This window comes from Xenopus laevis, chromosome 2S (genome assembly GCF_017654675.1).
Source record: "Xenopus laevis strain J_2021 chromosome 2S, Xenopus_laevis_v10.1, whole genome shotgun sequence".
Taxonomy (NCBI): domain Eukaryota; kingdom Metazoa; phylum Chordata; class Amphibia; order Anura; family Pipidae; genus Xenopus; species Xenopus laevis.
Genome location: NC_054374.1, coordinates 157,869,944 through 157,897,801, shown reverse-complemented (window position 1 = coordinate 157,897,801; position 27,858 = coordinate 157,869,944). Strand labels below are relative to the sequence as shown.

General features: G+C 39.0%; 1 protein-coding gene across 5 annotated transcripts in view; it reads left to right on the top strand.

The window, feature by feature from the left end:
* The window catches only part of fat3.S (FAT atypical cadherin 3 S homeolog), a 304,473-nt gene that overhangs the window by 189,325 nt on the left and 87,290 nt on the right, over positions 1-27,858 (top strand). For 3 of the 5 annotated variants that reach the window (XM_041584587.1, XM_041584586.1, XM_041584585.1), the window contains exons 5-10: positions 11,612-11,926; positions 12,792-13,002; positions 14,194-14,262; positions 17,660-17,799; positions 23,965-24,240; positions 25,143-25,353. In XM_041584587.1, the coding sequence (XP_041440521.1) occupies positions 11,612-11,926; positions 12,792-13,002; positions 14,194-14,262; positions 17,660-17,799; positions 23,965-24,240; positions 25,143-25,353 (1,222 nt within the window). The remainder of the gene's footprint in view (positions 1-11,611; positions 11,927-12,791; positions 13,003-14,193; positions 14,263-17,659; positions 17,800-23,964; positions 24,241-25,142; positions 25,354-27,858) is intronic. The other 2 variants (XM_018250358.2, XM_018250357.2) reach the window with 1 other exon arrangement.

Genomic DNA, 27,858 nt, shown 5'->3' with positions numbered 1-27,858 from the left:
AGACTCCCTGATGCTGGGGTTTATAGAGGCTCCACATTGATGCTATTTAGCTGAAAAAGGTGTAAAGACTGCTTCTACCCAAATGTATAGCCGTCATCATCAAATCTGCATTCGATAAACCCTCCACCTTTGTGGAGGGACCTATCATTGGTAAACTGAGGCGTAACTGAGTGTAAATATGTAACATATACGTTAAATGTATTCCCATGAGCAATCAGTGCACTTGTGTTGCTATTTAAATATACATTTGCTTCAAGTGTTGTTAATCTGACTAAATGAAAATAAAGCAAAGCTCGGAATTGTAGGTCATATGCCAATAATACATGTTCATTGCTGCAAAAAAATCTCATTAAAAGAAGGTTTGTGAGCTAGACCAGTGGTCTCCATAATGTAGGACTGACCCTCACTGGAGGGACCAGAGCAGAAGGTTTGAGCCAAGTCTAGTTAGAGTCAGATTAAGGGGCAGATTTAATGATGGCAAAATGGCTGTCGCTAGCAAAAATTAGAAAGAAATCCAACCCGCAGGGACATCGGCAATTTACTAACAGGCATAGAGGACAAATCACTAGCGTAAGAGTACATCGCTAATGAATTTTCGTTTCCTATCTGCATTCGAATTTTTGCTCGGGTATATGACTGTTACTCCACGAATTCACTAAAGTACGAATTTTCCATTACGTAACCCCATTTCTCCAGAGTTTCCTTCGCCAGCTTAGACCTGGCGACCTGATAAGATGAAGCCACATCCGCCTCAATCTTATGTCAGTGACATCATATCCTGTATGCCGAAAGTCAGAAAAGTTCTAAAAAACGCTGGCGTTTTTTCATATTTTCAAGCGGGATTGTCTTTAAAAGTTGTAAATAAAATTAATTTTTTTTTGTTTGAACATATTTTTGAACCATTTGAAGGGCATGCCACATTTGTTTTAGGGTGGGCTCATGTCTAGGACATTAAGGGATCTCTTTTGTCTTTATTTTGCTTCCTTGGACATTTTTAATAATAAGTCACCACTTCAAGCATTTGCACCAACATCTCTAATAAAGACATATATATGACCTATATGTACCTGCCCTATTCTAATTGACCTCAGCGTAAGAGCACTAACGAAGTTTTGTTTGAATGTGAAAGTTCGTTATGAGATGCTGGTGCTGATGAATTTCATGCTTTATCCTTTATCTCATTCTGCTTCCATGAGCCTTTGAGAGCCTTGTGCCTATTCATTACCTTCTCTTTAGCTGTCAGTGGCGGATTGACTGCAGCCTTCAAACTGTCAGCTGTCTCCCCAGCATTTCTGTGGCTGACTGTGCCACCATTTACAATGTTCTTACCTCTGTGGCGCGCAATTAGAGGTGGGGCATCACACCTGTTCTTCCCTGTGTCTCGGCACTCGACTCCCTCCGTGTCTGGCCCTGTCTCGTGCCAAAGTCTGCGGTGCTTTTTATTTGTCCCAAACAACAATGAATTGTGCCCCTACTGAGCCAACGTTACAAGAAGGTTTTCACACTCACAGCTTCCCCTAAAAGAAAACCCACTCGACTGCCAAATAATCCATCTACTTCAGTAATGAGGGGCTCCTTTAACCCTGCCACTGGTGTAATGACATTTTATAGTAGGTTTTTTTACATTTTTGAATGTATTTTTCCCACAATATACTCTATCTTTGTCCTATTGCCATTCTCTTGGAAATAGACGTGTATAAGTAACAGAAAAAGATTCATTACCAAGAAAGTGTAACCCAGTGCAGACACCTATCTAATCAGCAATTAGCTTTCATCAGTTTTTTGCAAATAGAACAATGAAAGCAAATCTCTGATTGGCCGATGTAGGAAAAAACTTGCCAGTTTGTTTTAAAGATAAGTAAACTCATTGAGGTAATTGAAACATACTGGGCCTTGTTCAAAGGAGATTTTTATAAAGTCAGGTAGATGAGCAGAATTAAGGGTAGAGCACCAAGGGTGTTTGTCTGTGGCTCTCAGCAACTGAGTGGGCCCCCATGAGAAAAGAAACATTGAGAGAAGCATGACAAATATGCAGCACATCTTACTGTTTATCAGTCTCTTATATCTCTGGATCTCAAGCCATTTCTATGGTTGGAAGATCTCCTAGATCTCCTAGCTGGCCAGTCCACCCCACATCTCTGTTACATTACCAGCCAGTTCACAACCTGAATTCTGAGTTCCATACATTGCCAGACAGCAAAGTTTAAGGGGCAGCTTTATCAAGGGTCTAATTGAAAATTCGAATTTAGAATTTGAACTTCGAATTTTTAAATTAGAATTTTCCAGGTTTTTTTGTGGAATTTGACTAGGGAATAGGGAATATGAATTTGATTTTCGAAATTTATTATGTACTGACTATTCACCACCTTAAACCTGCCGAATTGCTGTTTTATCCTATGGGGGCCATCCTGGGATCATTTTGGAGTTGTTTACAGCCTTCCTGAAAATCAAGAAAATTCAGAGAAAAAACTCAAATCTAATTCTATTCGAGTTTGCAAGTCGATCCAATTCAAAAAAAAAAAATTGAAAAAAATTTTGATTGGTCTTTTTTTTAGTTCCGAGTTCATGGGAGTTTATGGGAGTTTTTACAAACTCCCATGAACTCGAAATTTGACCCTTGATAAATCTGCCCCTAAGGGTCAAGGTGGTCTCAGAAAATAGCATGAAGGGAAAGCCTATACCCATGTGAATAAGTGTCACATGCATGGTAGGTGTATTCAGCATACACATAGTTTTCAACAAACTGTATGATTCTCAACTCGTTAATGGCCTCTTCTCAGTAGACATTGACAGGTTGCTGCCCAATGGACAAATACAGCCAGGACTCACTTTATATGTAATGCTGTCAAAGGCCATGCCTGCCCCTTATTGATGCATTGTGGGTAAAAAACATGGAGAGTTGTCTCCAAAATTGCACTTGCTTCGTATGCAAGCCTTTATGTTAAATGTTCTCCAGGGCTGGCCATAGCCATTGCTCGAGATTGAGTAGTCAAAGTGGGCTGTTATTGATAGTTGGTGTCATGATATTCGTGAATGGTCCATCACAATGAGAGAGAAATGTATCCGCTGACACCCTCCATCGCTGTGCTGGGAAATTCCTTTCATTACATTACTCAGCACAGAATCAGGATATTTGAACTAAAACAGCAGAATTTGTGCCGGGCAAGATGACTAATGTATCACCATAATTAGATCTACAAGTTTTACATCTGTTCATTTAGTAAGCGTTTAAATTACACATATTTTCTGCCTTTCTAATTTTCATCTACAAGTCTTTTTTTTTAATAAATTGGTCCATTAGCCAAATCACAGATTCAATAAAATTAAAAATATAAATATATATGTTTTGGGAAAAATGGGGGGTCAGATGCAGATGAAGGGAGGGGGGCCAGTGGGGACTTTTGGCTGTGGGGGTTTAGTTCTCCTTTAAGGCCCTGGTTCACTCCTATGGCTATGCTTTGTAACAGCAAGTAAGCATGATATGTTTCACCTGTTGCCAATCTGGGCACAGGTGATCTGTGTAAACCATTAGTCTGGCTATAAAACCCCGGATATTGCATTGGACTCATTGTCCAATGTAGGTTTATTTCCTGATAGTTCCAGGATGTGATTCTTGTCTGATTATCTGTTCCTGACCTTTGCCTGTTTTGACCTTGCTGTACCGCTGCCTGAACCGACCATTGCCTGTTCGACTACTCTCCTGGGACCTCACTTTGTACCATGTTATCAATTTTACCGGTTTTGACCATTTGCCTGCTTATCCTGGTTCCTGATTCTCCACTGTTTGACTGGTACGGTCACAGCCAATTTCACAATTTCACTCTCCGTTCCCTGTTCCTCCTGTATATGTTTTGGTTCCCTTGCCTGCCCAGAGCTTCCCCCTTGGTCCTCTCACTTTAAGACCTGGCGGCATCTGAGAAGCGGAGGGCTCCTACCAAAGCCAAAGGCGACTGCTATAGGTGGAGGCGTGAACTGAGGCTGGGATCTTTGGGTTTGTGCTGGGTTTGGGATACCAAACATGACACTAAAGTGCTTTAGTATACCTTTAAAGCTTTATAAAGTCTCAGAAATAAGTCCTTTACCAGGCCATACAGTTAGGCAGGTGTCACCCTCTCCTTGGTGGAGCACAGGACTTTGTTTGCTCTATAGTCCTTACTGTCTTACACACCTGGAGTTTACTAAGACATGATGGATGTTTGTCACTTGCTAACTTCATTCATGGGGTTCCTGTTACCCTGTTTCCTTAAGGAGTGGTCTGGCCTCTTCCCTCCTTATACTGAGGCCTGCCTCCACCTTAGGCTTTATAACAGATCCGCCTCCTACTTTGGTGGGGTCCAGAAAGGGTTGGGCACATGTTCCCTCCCCTCTACACCAAGGGTTCCCTTGCATCACATTTAAATGTAAGAAAAGTTGAAGAGAAACATAATCATGCAAAAAGTTCCAAGGGGTGCAAAATATGTCATTGGCAATTGGTAACCCCTATGTTGACTGGCAGCCTACAGGAGGCTCTGTTTTGCAGTGCAGATTTTTATGCAACAAAAACTTACCTCCAAGTGTGGAATTCATAAATAAGAACCTGTTTTGAGACCACTGGGAGCAACATGCAAGGGGTTGGAGAGCACTGGTTGGGGATCATTGAACTAGGGGATGAGGAACTGCTAAGCCACTCTTGGACCAGTGGAGAATACCTCCCTTCCACAGGTTACTGAAAATAAAGTCCCTGAGTAGAAATGGGAAGTTAACCTTAAGTCATCTCACGGTGAGAATAATTGTTTGCCTTCACCATCAGAGGAGGTCTCATTATCTATAACTGTACATAATGTTGGGCACCAGTGATGACTATGACCAGTTTCATAGTTCTGAAGCTCTGTTGTGATTGGGGAATGGTGTCCATCTATTTGAAGTGCTGAGTAGCAATCAGTGTAATTAAAAGAAGACGGTGAGAAGGTATTTTGTTCCTGCTGATACAGAAAATTAGAAACAGAACAGAAAGTACAGTGAGAAAAGATGACGCGGATGTAGAATTCTGGGTGGGTATTAGATGTTCTCTTGAAATGAGAGAATCAGCAAGAGGTAAGATGCAGTACAGCAGGGAGTCAATGAGTATAGGTGTCGGTTAAAAAAGCACTGGGGATACAAGGGTTTTCAGAACCAATAAAAATCTATAAATTTCTAGTTTTTGGTTACAGAAAGCTGTAGAGATTTATTGCTATTAGTGATGAGCAAAATCCTTTTGCCGCAAAAATGATGCCTATAGACTTGAATGGGTGATAAAAAACATTTGACATGGGATATAACAACATTTGACACGCGGCACCACGAGACTAAAAAAAAATGACGCCCATAGACTTGCTTTTTGGCAAATTTTTGCTAATTTTTGTCGCTCATCACTAATTGCAATTTAAAGGGCTATTGCACCCTTAGAATTCTGTACACAGCTTACCTTCAGGCACCAGTTCAGACAGGTCCTATTTCTAAAATTCATCACTACTCATACCTTTCAATGTCCAGTGATATAACTTCCTATACCCCACCCAGACATAAGGGACAGAGCAGATTTAAAAATGTATGACAAGTTCCAGCCAGCTCTAGCAGGGACTGGGCTAGGGGTCAAGTGCTGGGTTGTGAATTGCTCTCCGTAGAGCAAACTTTGGGGGCTGTTCCTGTTGAATTTTGATTGGTTCATGGGAATACCCCTGCTCTTCTATGGACATTTCTACTTACTACCATGTCCACAACTGCAGTAATGTCCAACCCTGCCATAGGGCAACTAGTCCATACCCCTGTCAGCTTCTGTTAAAGGAAATTTTAACCCTGAAAATGAATATGGCTTGAAATGCCATAGTGTATATGCTGAACTTATTGAACCAGCCTAAAGGTTCATCATCTCTATAGTAATAATGATCCAGGCCTTCAAAATTGCCTTCAAAGGAGTTTCCCATCTTTGATTTTGTTAGGAGTGTCAGTGACTCGCACATGCTCAGTGGACTTTGAGCAGCCGTTGAGAAGCTAAGCTTAGTGGTCGTTGCAAATCCTGAAGCAGACAATGAGGTAATATAAGCTGATGCTACAAGGCTGATTATTACATTCTGATGCTAATTGTACTGGGTTGTTTTCTACCTAGGGATGCACCAAATCCACCAGTTTGGATTCGGCTGAACCCCCGAATCGGTTACCAAACCAAATCCGAAGCCTAATTTGTATATGCAAATGAGGGGTGGAAAGGGGAAAACATTTTTTACTTCCTTGTTTTGTGACAAAAAGTCACACTTTCCCTCCCCACCCCTAATTTGCATATACAAATTAGGATTTAATAATAAAACAGTAGCTTGTACTTGATCACACTAAGATATAATTAATTCTTATTGGAGTCAAAACCAGCCTATTGGGTTTATTTAATGTTTACATGATTTTCTAGTAGACTTAAAGTATGAAGATCCAAATTACAGAAAGATCCATTCTGGGAATACACCAGATCCTGAGCATTCTGGATAACAGGTCCCATACCTGTATCTTAGTTTGGATCAAGTACAATGTACTGTTTTATTATTACAGAGAAAAGAAAACCATTTTCAAAAATTCGGATAATTTAGATAAAATGGAGTCTACGGCCTTTCCGTAATTCTGAGCTTTCTGGTTAACAGGTTTCTGGATAACAGGTCCCATACCTGTATCTTAGTTTGGATCAAGTACAATGTACTGTTTTATTATTACAGAGAAAAGAAAACCATTTTCAAAAATTTGGATAATTTAGATAAAATGGAGTCTACGGCCTTTCCGTAATTCTGAGCTTTCTGGTTAACAGGTTTCTGGATAACGGATCCCATACCTTTTATATATTGTGCATCTGTCCCTTAGTTCTGTAAGTGACAGCAGCACAGAGCATGTGCAGTGAATCAGCAGAAAAGAAGATGGGGAGCTACTGGGGCATCTTTGGAGACACAGATCTTTACTGCTAAAGGGCTGTGGATTATATTTGGGATGATACAAAAGCCCAAAACATAATGTACAACATTTCTAGCTACTTCTTTAGTTAAGCTTTAGTTCTCCTTTAAAGGGATCATAATATAACATGAAGGCTATCAGTATGGCAGCGGTACTTGTCAAGGCAAGTGTATCACCTGCATGGAATCCTGGGACAGTAAAGCTAAACTAATCATAGTTATACATTCAGCCTTTCATGAATCCAAAGGTAATGCCAAAGAATGAAAGTATTTTGGCACAATAACTTGATAAAAGCAAAGAAAAAAAAGAAACACCTGTGATCTCTCCCCACTGCTAATATTGTACCGTCCAATTAATTACCTACACAGTGATGCAATTCCTAATTATATTTACCGCCTCCCTCGGTTTGTTAAAGACTTTCTCTAATGATTAACAGATTCTCACTCAACAGGTAGGCCATATGGTCTAAGGCTTGAATGAAAGCAGCACCGAGCCAATTTCTTTGCTCCGCCGCCGCTGATGTTTAACAGACAAACCAATTGAATTAATTTAATCGTATTATTAAACGCAGGGGAAAGCGCCTGCCAGTGTCGCACTTGCCATAACTGATATACGTTGATAAAACAGACTGCCATTTATTTTCTTCCTTCCATTAGTTCCCTGTTATCTGGAGGAATAGTCCTAAGGATGAATATGATATGATGAATATTCATTTCCCCAGCCATCTCAACCTAATCATGGGAAAGGTTTCAACCTCTCGTACAGAAGCTCCGCTGCCTGGAATCCTGCGTAAAACTCAAAATAAAGACGCTTCATTGAATTTGACGTATTCAGATAACCCTTTCGATTGCTTAAAGGGAAAATTTAGTATTCTGTTGCTGTTCAATTCTGTTCCTCCTCTAAGCAACCATAGACTGCAGTGAAACAGTGACCTCCACAGGACAAATTAGGAATGCTTGCTTAATTTAAATGCCTGGTTGCTTTGGAATGCAGTGGTCTTGTTATAATCAGTTAAGGTGGCCATACACGTAGGGGCCAATTCATTAACTTCGAGTGAAAGATTCGAAGTTAAAAAACTTCGAATTTCGAAGTGTTTTTTTGGCTACTTCGACCATCGAATGGGCTACTTCGACCTTCGACTACGACTTTGACTTCGAATCGAAGGATTCGAACTAAAAATCGTTCGACTATTCGACCATTCGATAGTCGAAGTACTGTCTCTTTAAGAAAAAACTTCGACCCCCTAGTTCACCACCTAAAAGCTACCGAACCCAATGTTAGCCTATGGGGAAGGTCCCCATAGGCTTGCCTAACTTTTTTTGGTTGAAGGATAATCCTTCGATCGTTGGATTAAAATCCTTCGAATCGCGCAAAATCCTTCGACTTCGCTATTCGAAGTCCAAGGATTTTCATTCCCCAGTCGAATATCGAGGGTTAATTAGGAGATTAATCGAGATCTGGCTGACTTTCGCCCAGATATCGATCGGGGAAGCCCGTTGGATGGCCCAACACAAGGGCCAATAAACTGCTGACTCGGTCTGTCGGCAGCTTTTATCGCCCGTGTATGGGGGCCTTATGAATGGTTTTATAGAAATAAATACAGTTTAAATGAGAAGAAAACTCTTAAAATAATAATCTAGCTCTAAATGCTTTTTGTTATATACTGTACTTACCAGCCCAGAGGTTCAGCAGCCCTATAACAATAATGATGCAGGCCTTCAAAGTTGTCCCAAGCTGCTCCCCATCTTGGATCTTCTCAGGCCATCTTTTGTGTGTCAGTGGCACTGCACATGCTCAGTGTGCTCTGGGCTGCTGTTGAGAAACTAAGCTTAAGGATTGTGGGAAATGACAACGAGGTTCTCTGAGTAGTGATGGGAGAACAAATTCACCTGGCACGTATTCGCTGTGAATTTCAGCAAATGATCCATGCAAAGAGCAGGTAGCCTGGTGGTGCAAGTGCTGAGCACTAAAAAGTGGGTTTCCAATGTCGGCCCTTCCACTTATGCATCACTTCATCAATTCTAAAAAGCAAAACAAGTCTTCTGAATGTGAGAACAACTCCCAGGTAGTGTGATACACAGAAGAACAGAAGGAAGATTGACAGTTAATTAAAAGGTACAGCCTAGGGGTTTTGTTATCCTACTCATCCACCGCTGCTATTGTTTTAGAGTTATCCGCACTTAATATTAACTGATATCCTTTATATTTCCAATTGTAATGTATTCCCTCGTCTCCTTGCAATCATTTCACGCCGTTTATTAGCAGTAGCCATGGAGCCATCCCTGCGCTAAAACATTTATAAGCGGTTTAATAATTTACTGTGTATTACGGCAACACAAAATAAAAATCTGATCTCATATTAAATAAAGGTGATGAACCGGATAACTTGTTTCGTGTAATTTTCTTATCTTTGGTTTTGGTCGGAGATTATAGCAGCAGTGACTTCTTTTGGTATTTTGGTACATTGCAGTGGGGGGGATGATTTGATTTGGAATTGTGCTTTGGTGATGAGGTTCTGAAATGGATTGGGCGGTGGGTGGGCTTTTGTGCCGGCTAACCTGTGGAGCAGATAAAATGCACAGCGAGAAGAGTATTGTAATCAGAATGACCTGAACCAACAGTGCAGGAAACTGGCATGATACCTCAGCTCTGCTTCTTCGGATATTTTGCAAACGGTCTGATGAAGAAATAAAATATTTCTAATACAATGTTTTTGAAGGGAAAGATGGCTCATATACAACTGTTATATGCAAAGATGCACATGTCTGTGTTTTTTTTCCTGTTATTCTCTATCCAACAATGCATTGCTGTTCCCAGAATTCTAGCACTATAACGGGAGTCTTTAAGTGCAATAAATGTGAGACATATCGGTGCATGGGCTCAAGTGGGAAAATCAAGCAGAAGTTTCAAATCTGTATGTGCCGAATCCTTAGGTGCGAGTTAGTTGTGCAACATGGAAAGGGAGCCCTGGAGAAAACAGCTCCTCGACGGGTGTTAATTCAAGGCCAGTGGAAAAGAAATGTGTTCATAATCAAATACATTCAAGTGACAAGTGAGAATGATATACTGTACAGTATGTAGTTTTAAGATGTTGTACCGTGTCGTTGAAAAAATGCAGAAAATGTTGATGCCTTTTATTGGCTAACTGAATAAGTAAAAATTGCAAGCTTTCGGAGCACCCAGGCCCTATCATCAGGCAAGATACCTGTATGTAGTCAGAGAAGGCCAAGTTCAATGAGACTCAAAAGAGAGTCAGAGAGACTCAGAACAGAGTAAGAAATTTTAGGCTAAAGGCAATTAAACACCAGCAGAGAAACCAATGCATGTGCCATTAATCAAAGACCAGTGATCCCCAACCAGTGGCTCATGAACAACATGTTGCTCACCAACCACTTGGATGTTGCTTCCAGTGGCCTCAAAGCAGGTGCTTATTTTTGAATTCCTGGCTTGGAGGCAAGTTTTGGTTAAATAAAAAACAGGTGTACTGCCAAACAGAGCCTCCTGTTGACTTCCAGTTCACGCAGGGGCTACTAAATAGCCAGTCAAAGCATTACTTGGCACCACAGGAGCATTTTTCATGCTTGTGTTGCTCCCCAACTCTTTGAATTTGAATTTATATATGATTTTGGCTCAAGGGTAAAAAGGTTGGGCTCCCTCATCAAAGAGGTTTGGAAAATGCTGATGGGGACCAAAAGCAGTGACTAGGCAGACCTAGGGGCAGATTTATCAAGGGTCAAAGTGAATTTGAGGGTAAAAAAATTCGAAATTCAAAGTAATTTATTTGGATACTTCGACCATCGAATAGGCTACTACAACTTTGAATTCGATTCAAAGTAAAAATACTTAGATTATTCGACCATTCGATAATCGAAGTACTGTCTCTTTAAAAAACTTTGACTTCAATACTTCGCCAAATTAAACCAGCCGAAGTGCTATGTTAGCCTATGGGGACCTTCTAGAGCATTTTTTGAAGTCGAAGAAAAAACGTTCGATCGATGGATGATATCCTTTGAATCGTACAGTTGGCTCCATCTGTAGGGGGGGTAGGGGTGACTGGTAAATAATTTGACACCAAATCATACAATCACAAATGAAATTGTGAGGTTTCATAAATAAAATCCCATTCTGATTCACGTATTCCATTTCTCCATAAGCAAACATTTATCTTAATCAGCATTTAGCTAAATGCATTCACTCCCTGCTTCTAAATATAAGGACTAATTGCAAGTTGTTGTTGGTGAATATGTATGCAAAATAATAAGTCTCATGCAAAATGCAAACCTTTTTTCAAGCACACACACCCCCTTCCTTGTACATTATGGATCATTTTAGGGAAGCAAATAAATATATTTGAAATCAACATATGTAAATGTAGGAAGAATGAGTAAGCTTTAATTAGTGCCGTTGGAAAGTAATTGATCCTTTTTCCACAAGCAGTGGCTGCTGAATTCACGTTCAGCGTTGCAGTTGGTATCTTAGTACCTATATAGTCGGTCTTCGTATTTTTTTCTTTATTATAAAAAAAAATATTTTTTTACTTAGAAATTAGTTTGACTGATTGAAACTCATCATCCTAAATAAAAACCCCTTCCCCTCAGCCATAAACCTTATGACTATGTGTGAATTTATTACTCAAATCCAGATTTGGATATGTTTTTGCCTACAGGTAACAGTCAGCGATGGGGGTCCTTCCTCTAAACAGTCAACCGTGTGGCTGGTAATCGAAGTCTTGGATGAGAATGATAACAAGCCTCAGTTTCCGGAGAAAGTCTATCAGATCAAGCTGCCTGAAAGAGACCGTAAAAAAAGAGGGGAGCCCATTTATAGAGCCTTTGCCTTTGACAAGGACGAAGGCCCCAATGCTGAGATCTCCTACAGTATCATTGACGGGAACGAGGATGGGAAGTTTTTTATTGACCCTAAAACTGGCTTGGTATCTTCCAGAAAGCAGTTTGCTGCAGGAAGTTATGACATTCTAACAGTAAGAACTCTTTTATAATTAATTTCTGTTCATTAAACAAGTTAAACTAAAAACCATTTTTTTTAAATTTATCCAACCAAAACCCAATGCAGCCTCACGAGGATGTGAAACTTAATTAGTATCATCAATATAACCACCTCATATCCTGTTTTTGTATTGAATATGTTTATTATTTTTTCCTGCTGCCAACCCTTAGTTTACTATTCTTATATATTAAAATGTTCCTTCCTACCAATCTTGTAAAATTACTTTTTGCATATTTCTGCCCCAACCCGCTTCCCTTGTTTATTATGTTTTGTTGTTAATTTTACACTTAGTTTCTTAATTGCTATATCCCTCATCCCCTATTCCATTTATTAGCATTCGAAAACAGTACCTCTTCTGCTGATGTACTGGTAAAAACATCAGTTGGCAGATAACGGTAGATTGGAGCCGGAAAACATGTCAAATAATATTGATCTGTTTATCCAAAAGACAGAACAACATCTGTAATATTTAAGTCACGGCATATTGTCTTTGTGCATCTCAGAATGGATAGGGTCACTCAGAATGTATCTCAAAATGGATAAGAACATTCAAAAACAAGATGAAATGATCTTCAAAAATTCAGCAGTTAGTAGGGTTGATGATCATCAACAAGAACATCAATCATGTTGATAAAGATAAATGCATTGAAGAAGAAGACAATGCCCATTAATGTAACAAAAGAGACAACAAGTGCAGCAGCTGCTGGAAGGGCTTGTAGGCCATAATACCTTGTGTTAGAGAACACATTTTATATTTAATTGTTGACACTGCATGTTCCTAAAATAAAGAAGAAAAGAAGAGTGGTTTATGTTTTTGTACTGTTCCCCTATCAATGCAGATAAAAGCCATAGATAATGGGCGCCCCCAAAAATCATCTACTGCCCGACTACACATCGAATGGATTAAGAAACCACCACCGTCACCTATCCCGCTAACCTTTGATGAGCCATTCTACAACTTCACTATTATGGAAAGTGACAAGGTCACTGAAATTGTGGGCGTGGTCACTGTGCAGCCTTCAAACATACCCCTCTGGTTTGATGTAGAAGGTAAGACTGTATTTTTTTTAAATTTGTTTAGGAGAAAAGGGACTTTTATTTTACAGAATTCAAAAGAGTTATACAGTATAAGGACAACCTAGATTTGTGGTCTAAATGCTTACATATAGTCTGAATGCTCCAATTTTCTCAGGGCACTCTTAAATCCTGACCTGAAAAAGGCAGGGTCATGGAAGCTGGTGGATAGTGGGTGTGGTTAGGTTTATCTGAATGAGACTTAAGCTGACCATGCATATACAGATATTATCATTAGATATAAAGACATGTTTGGGTTTTGGGTTGAGAGTGTCCAAGAAACGTCAGGAGCATCAAATGGATGTTTTTCTGAGTCAGGCAAGTTGAACATTTTGGTCGCACTAACAATAGAGCCAGGGCAAAGGATAATGTTGTAGACTGGGTCTCTGTTGTTGACTATGCATGCACAATCAGTCTGCTAACCAATATTTCCTCAGAACAATCATATTCTGAACTTTGTAATCTTCATGCTAATGAGTAGTAGTTCCTTACAGTTGAACAGTGGCTCTTATGCCCATTCATGGGTTTCCAATAATTCTGCAGGAATGGCCAGCTTAAAGCCAAGGTTTGATTTAGAAATAATAAGGAATGTAGCAATATTGAAAAGCTTCGTCCCTTGGGCAGTAACATAAATCAGCAATGGCCAACCCTCCAACCCTGAACATCCCACCAATGTCTAACAGTTGCAGTCAACAATAGATCAAGATCTTCAGGTTGAACATTTATGATGAATTTCCTAAAATTGTCAGTTATTACACGATATTGTACACTTTTGTACTTTTATCTATGTTTTTCCTACCTAAGGAGCTCTGTGGCTAAGGGTTTAGAAGGGCTCTATTGGTCCTTACTTAAAACCAGCCATAAGCTATTTTTGGAGTGGTATGGATTTCAGGTCAATAGCATATTTTACAGTAATCACTGGACTTAGGACAGGCATGGCTAGGGATGCTGGGAACTGTTGCTCAGAGCAATGTGCTGGGCTGCTTAGTAGATATACTAACTTAATATTGTCCTTCGCTAAAGTAGCATGCTACGCTTCTACTAATATTGCTAATCTTCTTCTGCTGATGTTATATTTCCAACCTGATATATCTGTGTACTTACCTGTCTGTTACACTCACGTTTCTCTCTCTCTCCTTGGATTTTCTGCCTTTCCTATATGCCAAGGTGGCAAGCATGCGCGGGAGATGTTCTTTATTCTGCAGACAGCTTGTGGGCACAACTGCTCAACAGAAGGTATTAGCGGTGCAAAACTGATTTCATTCAGTCACAGCCACATTGCTCTGCCTGCTTTGCATGATCTTACGGGATAACTTCATCATCTTTTTTAGAAATATATCACACTGAGTACTGGAAAGCACATTTTCCTTCCAATAAATAGCTAGCCAATTATGCACATGCATTTCATTTCCACTTATGTATTTTGGGATTACTGTTTTTTCATATTTTTACACCCTGTGTTATTCTTACCTCATTGTTCATGAGCTGCTTGATATTATTTTCCTTAAAATGCTAAACCGACATCTGTATTTTACTTACTAATAATCAAATCTTGTTCAAAATTCATATTATGTGAGGACTGCAGGGCAAATGCATAAAAGGCTAAATTTGTTTGGTTTCAAATTATCACTATCTGGCTGCTGTACTGAGCATTTTAATCCATAAACTGGCACTAAGGTAACATCTAGTACAGATATGGGATCTGTTGTATGGAAATGGAAACCTCTCTCTCTCTCTCTCTCTCTCTCTCTCTCTCTCTCTCTCTCTCTCTCTCTCTCTCTCTCTCTCTCTCTCTCTCTCTCTCTCTATATATAGAAAATGCAACTATTGCATTTTCTATTTTTTATTTCTGGACTAGCACCCAGGTTTTTTTGTTATTATGTGAGTGCGTTCCATTCTGCTTGCTATATATATATATATATATATATATATATATATATATATATATATATATATATATATATATATATATATATATATACCTCTGAAATGCAGCATTGTCATTTGCAAATGTCCCTGCGATTATACCGGCGACTCTCGAGTGCGCTCACAATTCTCTTGCTTGCTGCTTCAAACTAAAGTTTTTTTCCTCTAGTCTGAAGGGGAGGCCTCGGGTGCGGTGGTCCTCTTCATGGGTAATAAAATCCCCTGCTATTTGGCTACACTGTCCTTTAATGTAGTTCTACTACTACCTCTCAGCGTCTTTTTTTTCCCAGTCTACCCAAAAGTCTACCCATATAATTGAAATATTACATCCCATTAACCATGGGTGGCCTCTGAAGTGGTAGCCTCTGGATTAAGGCTTGGGTTACTTAATTATGATGTTATCTAAAGGCAACCTCATTTCAACTCAGAGTTTGGGATTGGGACTTGTTGTGTAGCTTAAAGTCAAGATTTTAGTAGAGTAAGTTGTCTTATTGCCTAGTCTCACCACAGTAAGATCCACTGCATTTGCATAGTAATCAATATCTCATCCAAACCTCCACCACTTCTTTACGGCAACAAAAATTAAAGCTTCCTTTAGCAAATGTCTCCAAAGACACTGGTGGCAGCTCTGGGAGCCCTGCTGAATCATGATCAAATGCTGTAACCAAAGAATATGGGAACATAAGCTATTAATACAGAATGTTGTATCAGAAGCTTTTGATGAAGAATTTTTTTGAATTAGAAAGCTAGCAAGAAGCAATTTTTTTAACCATAATTTATATAACTGCTTTTTTTGTGTGACCATTCCGCCCTCTGTTTGAAGTAGTTGAAATACTTTGCTTTGGCTAGGCCGTTGCAGAACAAAAAAACACCTTCAAAATTCTATTTAACTTGCTAACGGAGTTCTAAAATATATGCAATTTAGCTTCCTCTAAAACTGCCTATACCTTTCACTTGTGCTTATAATCTGGAGCCAAGCCAGTGAAATTTTAAGGTTTATTTTATTTTTCTTGTAATTAACAGAACAAAGTATTCTTTGAAAAATACGATACTCTCCCAAGGCTTTCAATTAAAGTCTTTCCTTGCAACTTCGTTCTTCAAACGATTTTACAGTCAGTTTTGTTTTTTGACTTTGCAACATTTCCCAGCCAAATCAATTAAAACGTTAATTGGGCAGTGCCATGTCATTTTAATTTTTAGCATAAAACATAAAAATCGCTTAATCTAACATCTACCGTGTTATCTCTGCATCGTAAATTAAATGTCAAGGACAATTATGTGCTCAATTTACAGTTATGAACATCTTGCACATGACAGATGAGAGATCTGCATGTTTTGGGATTTTAGGGGATAAAAAAAGAATTATATTTTATAGAGACAGATTATTTGCGCTTTGATTAACTTTACGGGAACGCTGAAATATAACCGTGGTGTGATTTATGGCTATGCCCTTCAACTAAATAACAATGACTTCATCATATTTCAAATTGACGTCTTACAATATAGGCCCATTAAATACAGGAACCTGCTTGTTCAATAAGGATAAATTGATGAATTCAGACTTGATCAACCTGTGGCTCAGTTTCTGAAAGCTTCCTTTGGATGCCAGCTCAGCAACAGTTTGAAGTCCCTATTAAAACTCCTCCCTAATAGATGGATTAAATTGCTTAGCAAACTCATAAAAATCAAGATCAACCCAATAAGACTTTTAAGTAAGAGATTCATATAGCTCAGTCAACATGTTTCAGACTTAACATGCCCTTTGGCTTTTTCTACTACTTTCCATTTTATATTTTGGCATGGTCACTGCAGTCAGTTCTCTACCAAAACGACAGCTAATCATTGGTTCCCATCTGTCGCACAATTTTTGAGTTTTTCTTCTTATGGTGGCCTTCATCTAGCCTACCCAGTTTCTCAAGAAAATGTAGAAAGAGCAAAGAGGACAACATTCAACAAAGTCATTATTTATTGGTCACACACCATATTTAGGGCTTGCATACCCTTTCTACTTGTGAATCTGGAGTGTCTGGGTGGATGGCACCATAAAAGTGACTCTTTCTACTGCATTTCATTTCATGTTTTGGAATGTTTCTGCTATTGGTTGCTTGCCAAATGGACATCTGATCATTTGGCCCCACTGTGTGCCAACTAGAACTATGGGTTATTTACCCAATTGCATTCACTGTGAAATACTAATGCCTACACCCATATGTGTGTCTGTCTCTATTTACGAACACTTTGGGAGCTTTACTTTGCTTTTTATCACCACTGAAGGTTTTCCATTGTGGTTTGTCATTTGCATACAAGGGTTCCAAACACTTGAAACTTTTCTAGGCTAAGAAAATAATTATGTATGTTTCAGTAGGTTGTATTTTTCCTTGAAAGAAAGAATTCTGTAGCCAACATGCCATGTTGTCATTAATAAGGTTATTGTGTTACAGGTGGTCTTAACTGTTTATTAAAAAAGATTAAGGTATCACCATCTACAATACCATCACTGTCTGCATGAAGCCTCCTTCATTTTTGTTTTAGCGTTCTCTTCATTTCTATTTCCTCGCATGGATCAGACCCAGAATTACTTACATGTATTAGTTTCCACCAGGTTATATCTAAACGAAAGAAATGTCTAAAATGATAGAGTGGCAATGATCCAGATAGTCAAGGAATTAATCATGTCATGAACTCATCTTGTTGTTCTTTATGGTAGGTGGAAATACAGACAGCATCTTTGACATTGAAAAAGGAGTAGGCACCATTGTCATTGCAAAGCCTCTCGATGCTGAACTTCGATCCACGTATAACATGACCATAGAGGTCACCGATGGAACAAATATTGCAAGCACTCAGGTAATGACATTAATACATATCTGTCTTTGGTTCTTTTTGCATTTTTGTAGTCTGAGCCAATTCAGTAACGTAAAACTGAAACAGTTTACACTTTTTCTAGATATATCTTGCAGGTTCCCAGGCCTTGCATCCATGATCTTAAAGGAAATGATATCCTGATCACAATTAAAGTTTGGGAGAAAAGTGTTGAAAGGATGAATACTCAGTTAACAATAATTACTATTAGCACTTAACAGTGGACTTATTTATGAATACATAGGGAATGGGAACATTTTGGGAGGGTTAATATCTCTTTTAATCTCTTATTTCACCTACAGAAGTTGTGAGTTATAACACTAGGCAGGTGTTTCATCTTCCGTATTCTATCAATTAGTTTATAATTTAGAAAATTTATCTTTCAGGTTTCTTTTTTCAATTGTCATCAGGTGTCATACAAAGCTTTTAATGGAAACTCAAAGAGCCATTCCAATTAAAATTTTGAATTAGCAGTGAAGCAGGTGGTTTCAAAAAGTCTCATCAGATTCTAAATGGAATGTTTCTAACAAAATTTATTTGTGGCATTTAACTTTTATATGTATAAACAGGACATGGGTGTTTCCTGCATACCAATAAGCTCATTTTGTATTGTCTGTCACGAAAAAACAAGGTAGGATTAAGGCCATTAATAAAGTGTTTACGGTTAATTTTTGCGTACCTTAGTCATACATACTACAAATTATTACATCTAGTGATGGGCGAATTTATTCGCCAGGCGCAAATTCGTGGCAAATTTGCGCGATTCGCCGCCAGCGAATAAATTTGCGAAGCGCTCGCAAAAATTTGCGGCAAAAAACGCAGTTTCGCAAAATTTTTAGACGTTTCACGAATTTTGCGCGAAATTCGCAAATTTTTCGGCGAAGCAAAACGGCTCAAATTTGACCATCACTAATTACATCTTACTTTCTCGTTTCTATTTAGCATTCAGAGCTTAGTAATGTTGCAGAATTCTATGGTAGGTTGAATTTTTAGACATATCAGATGCCTTCAGTAGGAAAGAAAATGATAATATCGGCGGTTACACAACATATTTAAACAAGCTGACTTGGCCTGGAAAAAATATGACTGCTGCCTTTGTTATTGAGCCGTTGTTTTCCCTTCTCGTAATGTAAAATTGGAGCAATTTGGTTTGGCTGATTTTATCTTTAACTTCATAAGAAAATCTGTTTTTGAAGATTAAAGTCGACAGTTCTGTGCTGCTCCTTGGCCGTCCGCATCCATTCTTTATTCCTGTGCTAAATTCACACGATTAGAGAACTTGAATGTAATAAAACAAAGGACAAGAGAACGTTCAGCAATTTTTAACTTTGGAGAAATTGTAGCTGAGACTGTGTCCAACTAAGGCTGCTCTTGACATTTTCAACATGACCTGTGAATGTTCCAGCAACATGAGGTTTCTGATGTGTGATGGGCAAACATACCAGTGTTCCTTCTGAGTGATGAATTTTTAAGAACTTGAGCAAAAGCATGCCTTTTCAGCACCTTTGCTCAATATATCATCGCTCAGGGCCATGTTTGGAAAAGTGATTACTTTTGCAAGAGAGAAGGTGAATGGCATTCTTCACAGTCTTGCTTGGTAGAAATGTATTTTCTCTGCAAAGACTGACTTGTGCTTGGTGGAACAGAGAGAAAAATAAACGCTGTATTATATAGCACAACGGCACAGTTTCAAAAGCTCATTAAAAACCTGCCCGTGTCTATATATCGGCTAAGGGGAACAGCCTGCATCGTAAGCTTAATCCTGAATGTGCAATAGAAAACTAAGGTTTTATTTTCTGGTGTTTATTAAAGTTAGCACTGCAGCTAAACGTCTAACTCTTTACCATTTATTATGGTGACAATTTTATTTCTGGGCAGCTGGTTGACATGTAATAAGTAGAATACGCTTTCAGCAGCAATTCACCATGTTTGGCAACAGAGGAATCATCACGTGACATAGAAGTAGTGATAGGCGAATTTATTTGCCAGGCGCGAATTCACAGCGAATTTGCGTGATTCGCCGCCAGCGAATAAATTCGCCGGTGTCTGAAAAAATGGACGCCGGCGTCAAAAAACGAGACGCCAGCGCCGTTTCGCAAATTTATGGCCGTTTCGCAAAATTCACAGATTTTCCGGCGAAGTGAAACTGCGCAAATTCGCCCATCACTACTTAGAAGTAGTCAAGTAGAGCAATAAAACTGTGGAAAAAAGGTATCAGAATAGTTGGATCCATTGGAGGAAGTTATAGTAGCAGAATGAGGCCTAGAAAGGTTGTATTTGATATCTGTACCAATCAAGAGGGTCAGCAGCCCAATAACAATCATTTAGGCCTTCAAAGTTGTCTCCAGCAACATGCTCAGTGTGCCCTGGGATGCTGTTGAGAAGATAAGCTTAATAGTTATCAAATTATTATTAGAACTCCCTTGAACCACTGCCACTCTTACTATGAAATATTGCAATGTTACATATTATAACTACATTCAACTATTGCTCTGCTAACTGTTGTATACTATAGAGGTCAAGCTCCTATGGGACGGTGGTGTGCAAAAAATTGGGTTTAGTCGGAAAACACTGCCTTTTTCTCTCCCTAAATTACCGCAGGTCCATTTTAGAGCAGATGGTTCAATGGCCACTCTGATTAATACAGCATTATCTTCATTTATTGGGGGGAACACTTATGCATTACCCTCCTCCCATCCCACTACACTTCTTCTAATTTGCAAAATACTGTGCTCTGCACCTGTCTTTTAATCCAGCAGGATCCAGGGAAGAAGTGCTGCCTGAATGAGCACTAAGAGGTGTACTCATATGCCCCATCATAACTCCTTAGAACTGTTGGAATATGATTTGGGAAAAACCAAATGGAAAGTGAGGACAAAAATAAGACACTCAAGGAAACTGGGCTATATGATATGCAATAGTTAAAGGGCAACAGTTGCAATATGCAATAAAAGGGCAAAAGTTCATTGTAGTAAAGTAGAGTACATAAAATAGAGAGGTAACAGTTCAAATGTGTTATAATGCGCAGTTTTAGAGTGGCAACAATTCAATGCAATTACAGTTTAATAGGGGCAACAGCTCAAGGAGTATAAACTGAAATGATGCAATCCCTTTACACGATAAAATGTGTGCAAAAGACGTATAAAAGCAAAAATATAAAAATAAAAAATGATATATGTAGCTCTACATTCAGAAACAACACTTTTCACAAAAGGAAAGAGTCTCAGCAAAATAATCAGGTCTAAGGGGAGCTAATTGTGAAAGCATCCTTCCGACTCACAACGCTAAGAAAAGCCATAACATTGTGGCATAAACGGAGCAGAGAAATCCACGCAAACTGTAATGCTGAGCATTTTCCGATTAGGGATTTAATGGCCTGTAATGCAATGGAGGTCTCTGGTAGAGCAATTAGTGAACACAAGTGCCTTTTGGCTTGGGGGAATTAAAAAAAAAGCCCTGGCAGTCTTTCAACTGTTTCACAGTTTGGGAAAAACCTAAAGACTCTTGTTAGAGGCAACATAAAATGGCTTTGGAGAGACTTCCTAAACTTGCCTTTGTCCTGATTTTATTATATTGTGTTCTTGATATACTTTCTTTTTAATATATGAGGTCTTGGGTATACTTTCCCTTAATTTGTACGATTAGAAGACGTTGGGGTTCTTTGTCTAATAGCTTTCTTCCTGTGGGAAGTAAGAAGCAAGGATCTGAAGTGATGGGGTGGGTCCCATACATAACACAGTAGTGCCAGTGAATAAGGGGTGTACAGTATATGACAAATCAGATGAATGCTCCAGTGGGGCCAAGGCATTAGTGAGGTTGTGGGACCAAGCAAAAGAAAGGATTGGATTCCAAATTAGATCAGGTCTCATGATATCCAACTTATTAAAAGGAAAACTTAAGGAAAGCAAATTAAGAAGGAATTTTCTTTCCATAATGGTTCAGTGAAATAAATTGACTTATTCAAATCTCGCTCCATACAGGTTGCTGTGCAGATAAAGAAAGCCTCATCCTTAGACATTTATAAATATAAAAGTGTCTTGGTGCTCAGTAATCATGTACACATAACTGCTAAATTTAACACTGGGGAGTGGGGCACTGGAAGTTCCTCCTGTTGGAACCAACACCTAAAGGCAGCTTTGAATATAGGCATTGGGCTGTACCGAGAAGGATGTGGGATGAGGAAGGGAAAACAATATGGCAGACAAACAAAGCTCCCTTTGGAAATTAACGTGTAACCATATGTATTGGTGAACAAAAACAAAGTGAAATTATTCCCCACTCATAAATACGCATGTTAAAATGATGCCATTGTTTGTAATCACTTATCAGAACACGAGGTTTTTCAGAGTTGGAGATCATGCTTTCAATATGTTCTGTTCCTTTCTGCTCAGCATGATTACTAATGATTACATTTAACACCATCTAATCTTTCTTGCTGGATACCATCCATTGTTGCATTCCTCCTCATTGTGACATCGATACACAATGCTCCAATATAACATGTGCTGTAGCTTTTTAAACATGTTCAATGAAAAGTTGTTGTTTTTTTTTTACAAATTTTTCTGGGACATGGAAAATGCTATGAATCAAGTTGTCAAGTATTTGTTACATTGAAGTTGTGCTTAGGAAATACTCAGTTGATTATTATATATATATACACACATATATAAAGTGACATGCACTTATTCCTAATGAAGTCAAACAGCAGAAGCTGGTGGAACCCACCAGTTCCACGCTGATGTCCTGAGCCGCTCCTCTACCACGATAATTATTTCTCTGCCTTTAGTCTCTCTGTGGGAGACCAAGTCTAAGTGCCAACCTATTTTCTAGCAATCACAGGCTTCCAAGCCTCCTTAGCGTGAGCGTTACCTGTCAACACAGAGAAACAATTTATGTGATACTTAAAAGGCTACTTTATCTTTGTTTTCTCCCTATAATTTGTCTAATGGGAGTTTTAAGAGCTGAAAGTATATTTATTGTGCTTTTGATTTATTTCACAAAACTTTTATGAAGGTGTTACTGGTTCAGCTTGTACTTTTAATGTTCCCTAAGCTACCATTATCCCTTAGGTTGGCCAGCCGCAAACTTTCCAACACATGCCATAGGCCACATTGCAAGAAGCCAGAAGGGGTCTGGAGAACTCTCTATACCAAGGGTCCCCAACCTCTTTTACCCATGAGCAACATTCAGATGTAAAAAGAGTTGGGTAGCAATGCAAGCAAGAAAAATGTACCTGGGTGGTACAAAATATTCACCTTACAAGAAACCAGGTAGAGTCTGGAGAACTCTCTATGACTGGGGTCTCGAACCTCTTTTACTCATGAGCAATATTCAGATGTAAAAATAGTTGGGGAGCAATGCAAGCATGAAAAAATGTTCCTGGGTGGTGCAAAATATTCACCTTACAAGAAACCAGGAAGGGTCTGGAGAACTCTCTATGACTGGGGTCTTCAACCTCTTTTACTCATGAGCAATATTCAGATGTAAAAAGAGTTGGGGAGCAATGCAATTATGAAAAATGTTCCTGGGTGGTACAAAATATTCACCTTACAAGAAACCAGGAAGAGTCTGGAGAACTCTCTATGAATGGGGTCTCCAACCTCTTTTTCTTATGAGTAATATTCAGATACAAAATGAGTTGGGGAGCAATGCAAGCATGAAAAATGTTCCTGGGTGGTGCAAAATAAGTGATGTGCTTTTTGGTAGCCCCTATGTGGACTGGGCATCAACAGGAGGCTCTGTTTGGAAGTAAACTTGTTTTTTATGCAACTAGACATTGCCTTCAAGAAAAAAGAAACATCCAAGGGGTCATTGAACAACACTGGTTGGGGAATCACTGCTCTATACTGAGAGACTCTCTAGGCTAAGGTTACTTGATCTTGTCAAATGTTTTTTATTGATCTGGTAACCTGTCCTCGGGTTACCACATAGAATTTACAAAAGTCCAGCATAATTTTAGCCATGAACAAATTTGTGCCTGCTTAATTGCGACCAATGCTTTAGAGTGAAGGTAAGTGAGTGGACACGTTCAGGGGACAGTTACGAGGGTGGGACCTGGCACTGTTATTAAAGTAGTATTTTACTGTATGTTCCATTTTGTTTATTGAATTCACAGTTATCTTCTCATATATGTCTATATTTTCTTTTCAGGTCTTTATTAAAGTTCTTGACAACAATGATAATGGTCCTGAGTTTTCCCAGCCAAATTACAATGCTGTAATCTCTGAAGACATTCTAGCAGATACAGAAATTTTACACATCAAAGCCACGGATAAGGATGAAAACCACAAGTTAAGTTATATTATCCATAGCAGCATCGATCCCGTCAGCATGAAGAAGTTCAGAATTGATGCCAGTACTGGCGTGCTCTATACAGCTGAGAGGCTTGACCATGAAGCCCAGGCCCATCATATACTCACAGTAATGGTAAGGCAAGGGGTTCCCTTACTGTCTATCTTGTGTTTTCACCATTAACCACCAATGAGAATTTTGCTTTCAACATTAAGGGGGTTATTTATTAAAGTCTGAATGTCAAACATTTTAGGTTTTTTATTATAAAATCCAAATCTTTAGTGGAAAAAAAAACCCTCAAATTTTTCGAAGATTTATTATATCCCAAGGTTGAAAAAAGTCAGAATCCAAAAATCAGGTCTCTCAGACCTGAAGAGGTTGAATATAAGTAAATGGGAGAGGTCCCTATCCTATTTTGAAGTTTCTGTGGTCTGCACTGGAATTATCATCATCATTTATTTATATAGCACTGTCAAGATACGCAGTGCTTTACTGCAGTTATAGCAAACAGGGAATAAATGGTGGATAACAAATAAGGATTACAGAGTACAATAGGGTTAGAAGGACCTAGAGATTAGAGTTTACAAAGAATTAGCCAGAACATCCGACTATTTTGGACTTTTCAGGCAAAAATCAGGCCTTTTTGGGAAAAAAATCCAAAAAAATCTATGATTTGGTAAAAAAATCTGAAAAAATAGTATGATTCTGGTTTTCGCTTGATTTTATCGACTTTGTCCGATTAAATTGTGCTTTTTAAATAATAAAAAACGTCACATTGTGGATTCTAGTTTAGTCGGATGTTGATAAATAACAATATAATAAGAGTTAAGAAAGCAAATTTCCATATCTCCAATCATTTCCACCTAGCCCTATTCAGGTTTCTGAATTATAGAGAGTCTTACCTTAATGGGAAGGAGTTGTTGGAATGCTTGATTGGAAATGCTTGTTGCACTGGCATACCCCCAGCTACAGTATTACCCTCTGGCAAGGTATGTATGTATAGCTAAATGTTTAACAGTGTATTTATCTTTTTAAAGGTGAAAGACCAAGAATTTCCTTACCGACGTAACTTAGTTCGAGTGACCATCGCAGTGGAGGACGCCAATGATCACAGTCCGTACTTCACCAGCCCTTTGTATGAAGCCTCCATTTTTGAGTCGGCTGCTGTGGGCTCAGCTGTTATCCAAGTGACGGCTTTGGACAGAGATAAAGGGGAAAACGCTGAGCTGATTTACTCAATAGAATCAGGTAACAAAATAAATCTGGCATGTTGACACATTCATGGTATTGTCTATAGAAATATTGTTATGTTTATTGTATATGTTATAAAGATATTCAAGTATTTCAAACTATGAAATATGAGGATGATGTGATCTGCTTCTACATAATTTCATAACTTATTAGGAACCTCTAATATTTCACTTAAAGGGGCACACATTTCCTTTCTCTAGCCATAGCCTAATCTGGTTTAGTTATTAGGCAGAACAGTTTGTGCCATTTCACGGTCTACATTTCTACCCAAGCATGTCCAGTATTGGTCTCTTTGTTTGGAGGGCAACTTGAGACATTATTAATGCACACACAGGCAGTGCAAATGAGTCTGCTGGATGACAGGCGAGTAACATAGTAAGTAAGGTTGAAAAAAGACACACGTCCATCAAGTTCAAGCTTTTTTTTTATTATATCTGCCTAACTGCCAGTTGATCCAGAGGAAGGCAAAAAACCCATCTGAAGCCTCTCCAATTTGCCTCAGAGGGGGAAAAATTCCTTCCTGACTCCAAAATGGCAATGGGACCAGTCCCTGGATCAACTTGTACTATGAGCTATCTCCCAAGTAAGCAATACCACTCCTGCTTGTTCACTGTTGTCCTTTGCTTGGGAAATGCATGTCATTGTAGAAGACTAGGGAAACCAGACGTAGAAGTTCCATGAAGACGAGTACTGCCAATGAGAACTGTCTGCTGTATGCTTACATTGTGCAACACCCATCAGCTGTGATCAAAATGTCAATATGTCACATTATAAAGAGAGAGAATCAGCTTTGCATAGAGAGTTTTTTTTTTTTTTTTAATGGATGGGTGTTGTGGTTAAGCAGCAGCCCAAGACCTGCAGGGTGGATTGTATAACATACAGGTTTACTGTGTGCAGGGCAGGATTCAGTGTGCCCAAAACTTACATAATCCGCTATTTTTTCACCCTGTCTTATGCATAGTAGAATTGCCTCCCCAAAAAAAGAGTGCAGAGTCCTCCACTGCCTACATTCAGCAGGGCTATATTAATGAATTGGAAAGGCACGTAGATGCCTCAGGGAGCATCAGCACATTGTTCTGCACCCAGGCTTTCAATTTGGCACTGGATGCAGAATGCAGACGCCCCCACATGCAGTTGTGAATGAAGTCATAGTCAATTACATCTACAGACTTTATTCATATATTTCAGAGGTTGTTAGACTTCAAGTTCAACCCACCTGGGGGTTCTGAACTTTGTACCCTTTAGTTTTTAACTAGGTTCCAGATTTAGGTTATTTGGTTCCAGATCAGTCATTAAACCACAGTTCCAAGTAGATCTCCCCATAATTGACCTTCAACCTGAGCTCTAATAGAGCAAATAAGCATCTTTTCCAAATCTCAACCTTTCTGAATTACAGCCTGTGTTTCCCTGACATTATTCCAGGACCCCAAAGCTTGGGGACCCCTAATGTATTTAGTGCATGTGTCAGATGCTGCTATGGGCCACAGATTCCTTCTACAGTTTTTATTTTACATTCTACATTTTTGGTCCTCTCACCTCTGGTTGCATCTCCATCTTCCATCAAGATACTCTTATTATGTCACCCTCATGTCTCATTGGATTAGAAGGTCTCTGTCATTACATAAATCACAGGAGGGATTTGGGATGAGAGGATTACATGGATACAAGCAGAACAATAGCATGCAGGAAACTTCTGCAAACAGAAACAGTGACGCCCCTTATTGAAATGAGACTACACTTATCCATTATATACATTCACCTCCTAATGTTTCAGCTATAAAAAGAGCACAGAGAAACTTTGAAATGTTTTGTATGTCTGCCTGATACTTGAGGGACTAAAACTCAGAACCAGATCTCTCTGCTTACAATGCAGAATGTTGACCCTGTAAAAGCCACCTTCATTAAGTTATAGTAGTGCTATAGATACAGATATAAAAATGGAATAAATAAATAAATCCTGAGACCTGAACATGAGAACAAAGGATTCATTTCACTCAGGAGCTCACACAGTCGGATTGCCCTATCTGCTACTCTCTAGTCCCCGGGGCTCTATTTTATGGTCCATGTAATTTCGAATTTGTCTCATTTATTTTCCAGCATCATCTATGTTTGGCAGCTGTTTCATAAATATTCTGGGCTCGGAGGGAAGATGTACTTTCTCACATTTTCTCTCAGCCCGTAACAAAGACTTATTTCCCTCTAGAAAAGTCAGCGTTTCATGGTAGTTACCGTCCCTATTGCTTTAAAGTTTGCAATCAGTGTCTGAAACTTTGTAGAGTAATCAGTGGCATAGAACTTCAGGGAGACCTAAGTTGGATTTTTGGTGATTACTTCTAGCCTTGGGCCATAACGCATGTGCCTCGTATATCGGGATGGGCGAATTTGACCCGTTTAGTTTCGCCAAAAATTTGCCGCCGGCAAAATGACACCGACGCCCATTAAAGTCTAAACGTCAAAAACGCACAACGCCATACAAGTCTATGGGCGTCATTTCTGCGCTGA